This window comes from Caenorhabditis briggsae (assembly GCF_000004555.2).
Source record: "Caenorhabditis briggsae complete genome, chrII, whole genome shotgun sequence".
NCBI classification, from domain to species: domain Eukaryota; kingdom Metazoa; phylum Nematoda; class Chromadorea; order Rhabditida; family Rhabditidae; genus Caenorhabditis; species Caenorhabditis briggsae.
The window spans coordinates 6582297-6590769 of NC_013486.2; the positions used below are offsets into that span (position 1 = coordinate 6582297).

The following is an 8473-nucleotide window of genomic DNA, read 5'->3' on the forward strand; positions in this document are numbered from 1 at the left end:
TTCTAATTCCGAAAAAAAAGCTTCGGAAATATTCCGGTCGGATTTCCTAATTTTTCTTTGGAATTTTCGGAATTCCGAATTCCGTTCAACATCCATGCTATCAGAATACTGTAGTCTCTGAACTATGAACAGTTATACTAACTTCCGGGATAGATACATCATTTCGTACTGATATTTTTCAGAGTCAGAGATTTTTCAGAGAGTTTTCAATGATATCATTTTTCCGGAATTCTGAGAAATTAGGATTACCTTTCTTGAATTTTGTAAAACCTACATATCAAAATATTTACTTCTTCTTCTACTTCTTTTCTTAAATCAGAGGTTTGGCCATTCTTAAAAATCTACCTAAAAACCATATGATTTCCTCTTGTTTGTGCCGTTTATCGAGATAAATACAAATTTCTGAATTCCAGTTTTCTTTTTGTTTTTCAAGTGTTCAGGGGTGCATAAAAAGAATCCGGATATGATAAACTTTTCGTGGTCATAACCCTGCCAAGGGATTGATGTTTGATTGGTATTGCCAGGTCTCACCGATTTGAGAATCCTGCATTAAAATCTGTACAAATCTACTAAGAATACTTTAGGAATACGATATTGTTTTTGCTTCAAAATCCTTTTCTTTCTAAAGAGTTTTTTCAAACGCCTACATATTCATTTGATTAGCGTTTTCGAGTATTTTTGGACATTCTACTGTGCTTCAGATGTACAAAATCTGTCTGAATTGCAAAAGAAAAGTGACAAAAAAAGAAAATACAACACATCATCTACTAGAGACACTGTGAATGAATAAAAAAAAAGAAAATAAGAAGAATTCGTGGAAATGCCAAGAATCAACTTCCGTCGGAAATTTGATTTCCGAAGGAATGTGTGGAAGATGAAGGACCAAAATAGGAATGTCCATTTTGGTCGAGTTCTTGAGAAAAAAACTGCTTCCTGTTTTTGAATATGGTCGAAACTTGAAGTCCTTCGAATATACGCGTATTTTAATAATATTTAGACGGTTAAACACGACCTGAATATGGTCTACGGAGCAAGAAAAATGCTTTGAAGGGGGACTCCGACTATAAAAGTTTATTGCCTTAAAATGTTTGAAAAGTTATGTATTTTCCGAATATTACTGCGAAAAAATTAGGTTTCGAATTTCCGCGCAATGAGAAATCTAGGCCTGCCATTTTCGGGGATTTCCGGAATCTCGGTTAAAAAAAGTTTCGCAATAATATTATTAGGTTGGCGGGAAAGTCTTTGTCACTCTGTTTGTTTAATCACTGTTCTCGTATATGGAGGCTGTGTATGATATCGACTCTAGTGAATAACAAGGTGATAAGAACCTTCCATATAAACAAGTCCCCATTTCCTTCCCTGCTCCTCATCTGTAATTGAAACGATATGTTTGTTCCCACTGCTATTCACATCAGACATGTTTTGATTTACCTCTTCCTATCTCACACCACGATGAAGGATTCGGAAACTTTCTTGAAGAATGTGTACAACACACATGCCCCTCACTACAATACTATTCGCAATTGGTTCCATCGTTTCGAAAAAGATGACTTCTCGCTCGATGAAAAGGATCGCTCTGGGAGACCCCGTGAGTTGGATTTGGACAAGCTGAAGCACGCATTGCAATCGGATCCATTTCAATCTAGCCGTGAACTAGCTGTCACATTCGGAGTTCACCATAGCACAGTCCTTGAAGGTTTGAAGTCTCTTGGAATGAGAAAACTTTTTGGTCGATTCATACGTCATCACCTGACTCAAGCCAACCTTGACCGCCGAGTCGACGATTCGATTACTCTTCTCACTCTCCACGCGGGCGATCGATGGCTGGACCGGCTAATAACCGGAGATGAGAAGTGGGTCTTCTACGATAATCACCACAGGAAATCCCAGTGGGTTGGAGAAGGAGAGAGCCCACAGGATGTCCCCAAACCCGACCTTCATCCGAAAAAAGTTATGCTCTCTGTGTGGTGGGGAGTGGACGGCCCCATCTACTGGGAACTTCTGCCCGAGGGCAAAACAATAACTGGAGACCTCTACACTACTCAACTACGAAACCTCAAGAAAGCAGTCGACCGTTCGGCCCTGAAAGACAAGAAAGTGTACTATCAACATGATAACGCTCGCCCACATGTTTCGAAACAAGTGAAGCAGGAGCTGATGGGATATGGATGGAATGTTCTCCCTCACCCCCCGTATTCTCCTGATCTTGCTCCTTCCGACTATTGGTTATTTGGCGATATGACACGTGCCTTCGAAGGAAGAAGCTTCAATTCCCGTGGAGCGGTCGAAGCGGCACTCAAACAATACTTTGCCTCACGCCCGGCTGGATTCTACCGCAATGGAATCCATAAATTGAGGGAACGTTGGAGACATGTTGTTGATAATGATGGACAATATAATTAATTATTCGGTTATTTTTTCTTTGAGAAATAAACTATTGAAAAAGTGACAAAGACTTTCCCGCCAACCTAATAGGAAAATACATGAATTCTTAATTTTTTTTAAATGCTAAAAAACACACTGCAAAAAAATCGGAGTCCCCCTTTAAGAAGTTTCTTTGATAATTTGCCAAATATTAGAAGAGTCTAGTTTGCAACAGAATTAGTCAATCCTTCCCATTGGGACCGTCCATTTACTCAATGAGATCATCACAACTTCTGAATCTCTCTCAGTTATCCCACGCATCCCGAATTGTGTTGCACAATACACAATCCATTATTCATATGTCACACGCATTTGTGTCATGACAAAAACCGCTTATGCTCCCTTGTCACAACTCCTAAAATTTCAATCTGTCTGTTCTTAAACCTGTTTTGATTTGACAATGATCCGATTACCATCCGAATATCCAGATTTCCAGCACAAACTACTCCCTCGCCTCGTAAAATGGGAGGAGTCTGAGGAGAGAAGTACTGAAAGGGGCGGGGCGTCTCAATCTGGCACCCTCGACATATAAAGCCTGCGTGCTCTGTGGGTGACACCAAATCAGTTTCACTCCTTTTCTCTCTCGCCTTCTCCAGACTAATCCCCTCCACCTTATAATGCGACTTTTCTTCTACTGTGCTGTTATTTGCAACGTCATCTGCACCCTATTGGCATATGATATTCAAGACTTTGAAGCGATTCGACAGAATGCCGTTCGAAATATCGCCAGCCTAGAAAACATTCTAGAACACCGGCACCCTGGATCTCATAGACACCATAAAATCCAAAAGGTTGGTTATTTAGTCCATTGTTGAATTGTTTCTCATTCATTTCATTTTCAGAGTCGACGAATCGGTGGTAATATTGTGATGGGTTAACTCAATTTGATCAATTTATTTCCAAATCATCTCACTTCCAAAAAAACAAACGAGTCTCCACAAAATGGCAAAACTTTCCTCACTGAAGCCGGGTTTATCAAAAAGATTACTGTAGCAAACAGAGTACTGTGTAACTTTTTTCGTTGTTCAATTGTTTTTTATTTTATTTTGAATAGTTTATCAAATGACAATAAATCAGTGTTATTAAAAGCTCGTTGTTGGATAAGTGACAGGCAAAGCCAAAATAATATGGATTTTCGGGGGAAAAAAGAGAAAAAGTTTGGTCGGAAAAAAAGCACACCGGTAAAAGAAATGGTCAAAATTTTGCTAAATAAATATACCATAAAACCTGTAATAGAAGGGCCACCACACTGTCAAGTTTGAGCTCCATTATCTCGGCTCCTATAAGAGATATCAGAAATTTGTCAACAGATAAAATATTGGTAATATCATGATTTACAATTTATTAATTAACAACTTTTTCATATCTTTGACAAGAACCGAGATAAATTAGCTCAAAGTTAAAAGTTAGGGGACTTTTCTATTAGAGGTTTTACGGTATTAAAGAAAATCTGTGCTCAAGGGCATTTAACAATGAGCCTTGGACCACAGAATCCCTAAATCGTTCATTCTTGAGTTTTGTATTTCTTTCCTAGAAGCCAATTTCCAGGGGACGCGGGGTCTTCAGAATGGAAAAACTGTTTCCAGAGAACATGGAACTTCTTCTTGTCGATAGCATGAATCAACTGACCCTGATGATTCTGAAATTCAAAAAAAAAACTTAATAACAGTTTTCATTTGACCAGACTAGACTAAAACAATTGTATCCAAGTACAATATTTCGGCTATTATTCATTCGGAAATTCACAACAAATAATAGAAAAATAACTCGGACGTTACACACCTACTGTATCATCTCAGGAATCGTAAAAATAAAAGAGCCGCTACGTAACAGGATAATCACTAAAAGAAGAGTCTTTGTTGTAGTATTATCCCTGATTTCAGGCGATTTGTAAATGATACTGCTGATTTCGGCGGTTTTCCGAAATCTCGAAATCGCAAGATTTGCAGATTTCGGGTGAATTTTTTTTTAAAAACAAACGACTAGCTTGGTTAAGAAAATGAAGAATAAGGAGGATGATCTTCTAAACATATGTCGAATTTTTTTTTCGACGTCAATGTAGATGATGCAGCAACTAAGAATAGCTTAAAGGTATGAGAATGTACTCTGTGTTCGAGGAATTTTTGCGGGAGATGAAACTTGAAAAACCGCTCCTCATAGAAATTCAAAGTTGGAATTTCCAACTTTTATATAGAAACAAACTCACAAATGCGAATTGATCAAAGCAATGACTCGAATCTTTTCTATTGACTCCAAAGTATCCGAGCACTTGAACATATTCCGCCTGATCCACAAGATGATCTCCTGAAAATGACACCAATCTCATATATTGTTCTTCTTTAGTTCCTCAATACCCGATTCATCCAGAAGCTTAAACATGTACTCAACGTACGCCTTCTGCCAAGCCGGCTCACGAGCCAATTTTCTCGATGATTCGCAAAGTTGAATCCAGTCGGATAGGGTGATCTACGAATTGAAAAGGATGAGAAAAGTAGACAGATGAGAAAGGACTACGTGACTCTTCGGAAGTTTTATGAAGAGAAATTCGAGAGAGATAGAAAATCTAACTAAGAGACTTACAATGTCTTCCTCTTCCTTTCCGATTGCTTCGGTCATTTTCTGCCAAATATCTGGAAGACACAGGCGTGCGGTCATGAAGACGTCGGAACGGCGACCACGAACTTCTCCGATAACCTGATAAAAAAGGTTGTGTTCATGGAAGCGATAATTTTCCAGTTTGGTTGTGTTAACTCAGTTTAACAAAATGCCATATCTTCCATAAAACTTGAGTAGGAGGGTCACATAACTTGTAACTTTGAGCCAATTTATCTCGGATAGTGTCAAAGGTATCAAAAAAGTTGTCAACTGATCAATTGTTAATCATAATACCAGAAATGTTTTATCAGTTGACAAATGTTCGATGTCTTGCATAGGAGCCAAAAAAATCAGCTCAAACTGGACAAAGGGGGCCCTTTTATTACAAATCTTACAGTGTTCGGACATCGAATATATCATCCTATAGAAGTTTATCTGTGGATTTTACACACAAGAGATTTGTACGATATTCTGTATTCTCTCTTATAAACTTTCAAATTTTTCATCTCTGATCAATCATCTTCACCTTGATCAATAAAATACCTAAATAAATAAAATCTCAAGTTATATGATATAACTTATATCTTCCAAGAAAGATGGAAGATAAAACAAAATCGCCTGATTATTTTTTGGTTCTTAAGATATATAAATTTACAAAAGATATATTTTTTTTTGTTCGTATTGGTACATAATCTTCATTTTCAGATTAGTCAGATCCCTATTAATCTCACCCAGACACTTCCTAAACATATCTGCTTTGTTTCTGAATCTTACCTCAATCAGATCTTTGAAATCTTTCCATTCAATAAGTCCATTTCGATCCAAATCTGGAATAATAGAATGATATCAATTGTCTTCTAATGAAATAACTAAACCGAAAAATGTTGTGAAGGCATGCTTCCATTTGCTCTCGAGGAACTCTTTTGGGTGCGCAGCTTTTGGGTGCATATCTGTCATTTCGAGAAAGTATTTGTGAGAGTTCAAATTGTTTTCGAAAAACCGACAGTTTCAAAGGGCGGAACAGCCAATCGAGAAGTACGTGACATAGAGAAAGAACAAATAAACTATTTGGGTGGGAAGTGGTTAGAGCTTGCCACTGCGTCACAATTTCAAGTGGCAAATCGAAACTTCGAAAGCAACGGATAGAAAAAAAATACCAGTGGGAAATATGACACATTCCATTAAATATTTGAAAAAAGTCTACGGATCATAGATCTGATGGATTGTGGTCAAACTTATCGGAGACAAAGAACAAGACAGTGGTTTGTAGAGGTGGGACGTGGTCGGGAAGAACAGTATCAGGTTACTCCGTTTCGAAGTAACCTATTTACGTGACAATGTTGATGATTAGAGCATGTAGATGATGTTTGGAAACTTGAAACGTCTTGAAGTGCGGTATCAGTTATCCAACGGTTTTACTGATTATACACTGTCAAATAGGAGCTCAATTATCTCAATGCCTATGCGAGATATTGAAAACGAGTCAACTGACAGAATACTTCTGATATTATGATAAACAATTTATCAGTTGACAACGTTGCCATATCTTCGACAGGAACCGAGATATTATGACTTGAAGGTAAAAGCTAAAGAGCCCTTCTATTACAGATTGTACAAATTTTACGGTAAAATTCGAAAGCAGAATTGTAGTCATCAGCATCGAAAATTACACTAGAAAAATAATTTCGGTAATTTTGTTCATTAAATTGACCGGATGCAGGAACAAAAACGGAAAAATAGGCTTCTGCAAGCTTAACATAAGTATAAAGCCATGCTTCAATAAAGCAACGGTAGTTTATTTATGAGATAAGTTTATGTAGCTCTCAAAATATGAATCTAGAGTATTCAAAAATGTTCACTAACGTTAAGAGGAGGAAGGCTTATAAGAATAAAATTCTCAGAATCTCGAGGGCATACGGAAGGATGGGCGTGCCACAAAAGCATGTACCACAAAAACATGGGAGGGCAATAATAAACCATGAAATATCAAGGTGTCATATGTTAAGTTTAAAAAACATGAAAAGATAAACAGAATCTTCGAAGTCACATTGTTCGAGAACATCAAAAAATAGGCGAAGGATTCAGTTCCATCAAGCGCTCAAAACATTTTTAGAAGACCTCAATCAAAAAAACAACAAAAGAGATAAGAGTGATAGGCTCGGAACAGAAACCTCATGAGTCTGAAGAAGTGATCAGTTATCCTATGATTTGAAAGAAAACGCAAGATCCCAGATCCCATTCCTTGAGGATCCGTATTGCTCTTTGCTCAAAAAATGAGCCCTGACTGACTCGGCGAGCAGAGTTTTAAATTGTTTCTCCTCTGTGTCCTCTCCTCAATCACTATGATACATTCTGGAAATTTGACACGAGACGAAGAAAAAGAGCCAAGGTGATGACCCTGACAACTGTTTTTGAGCTCTCTTCTCCGCTTCTTTATAGATTCTTCTCGACCTGTCACAAACAAAGTCTATGTTATTTTGAAGTGCAATTAAAGTTGATAAAAGATGAGGTGAACGGATGACGCCGTTGGAAGAGAAAGAAAGAGAAGGAAATTCCACAACACACATCTGGCCCCATTTCACTATACTTTTACAAAGACAGCTGTTTGAAGAAAATACACAAAAATGTGAAAAACTCTTGGGTAATGGGTGCCATCTTTTGATCCAAACACATTGTGTAATAAATGGATGTAGAGGAAAGACTGAAGATTACGGTAGATGTAACATTTTATGATACAGCTGCTATTGAAAGAAGAGATGGGCGCAAGATGAACTTCTTGAACTTAAAGTTCTAATTTCCACTAGGTTCCGGCTCTGAATCTACGAACAAAAAACTATATCAAATGAATGTGAACCTATCACTATTTGTAGTACGGTAGATGAGAACGAATAAACAAACAGGAAAACAACAAATTGAAATGAGTAACATTCATTTCGTGTGTAAAATTTCCATGCAGAAATGCAGAAAGGCTCTGAAATGTCGGGTTTAAAAATGTCGAGTTCTGAAACGTCGTGGTTCGGGAACGTCGGGCCACTGATAAGCCTGCTATCATTACAACTTTTATGAATGTTCTATCTGTTCTCCGTGTTTTGAACCAACGAACCACAGCTATGTTATGAACTCTCTCATTTTTAAAAATAGCTTCATCTTCTTCTGACCTCCGTCTCGATTACTTTCCTGAAAACACAGAGTGTATATTGCCAATTGTTGGAGGTTCCACCTCTTTCGAGATGATTGACAAGTCTATTCGTGGAGTAAGAGATGCTTCTGCGACTGAAGATCGAAATATGAAAAGACCAATTTCTTGTTGATTGACAGGGTTAGGAATGGAGGAAGACCTTAGTTGTGTAGTAATTGTCAGATGCAATGTGAATATTTTCTGGAGAAGCTGGAACAAAAAGTAGAGTGAATAAAATGTGAAGATCCGTTTTTTCAGTGTTGAATGGTTCTGATA

General features: G+C 37.6%; 2 protein-coding genes across 2 annotated transcripts; one reads left to right on the plus strand and one right to left on the minus strand.

Moving 5' to 3' along the window:
* Positions 1-3041: 3041 nt before the first annotated feature.
* CBG12943 lies at positions 3042-3302 on the plus strand (the record flags this gene model as incomplete). The annotated part of the gene is made up of 2 exons (XM_002630465.1): positions 3042-3215; positions 3267-3302. The coding sequence occupies 2 exons, from the start codon at positions 3042-3044 to the stop codon at positions 3300-3302; spliced, it is 210 nt and encodes a 69-aa protein (XP_002630511.1).
* Positions 3303-3928: 626 nt separating this feature from the next.
* Cbr-cex-2 lies at positions 3929-5976 on the minus strand (the record flags this gene model as incomplete). Its single annotated transcript, XM_045242200.1, has 6 exons — positions 3929-4063; positions 4631-4758; positions 4779-4890; positions 5005-5118; positions 5794-5846; positions 5895-5976. 6 exons carry the CDS (start codon positions 5974-5976, stop codon positions 3929-3931), a joined length of 624 nt encoding a protein of 207 aa, XP_045095010.1.
* Positions 5977-8473: the final 2497 nt, after the last annotated feature.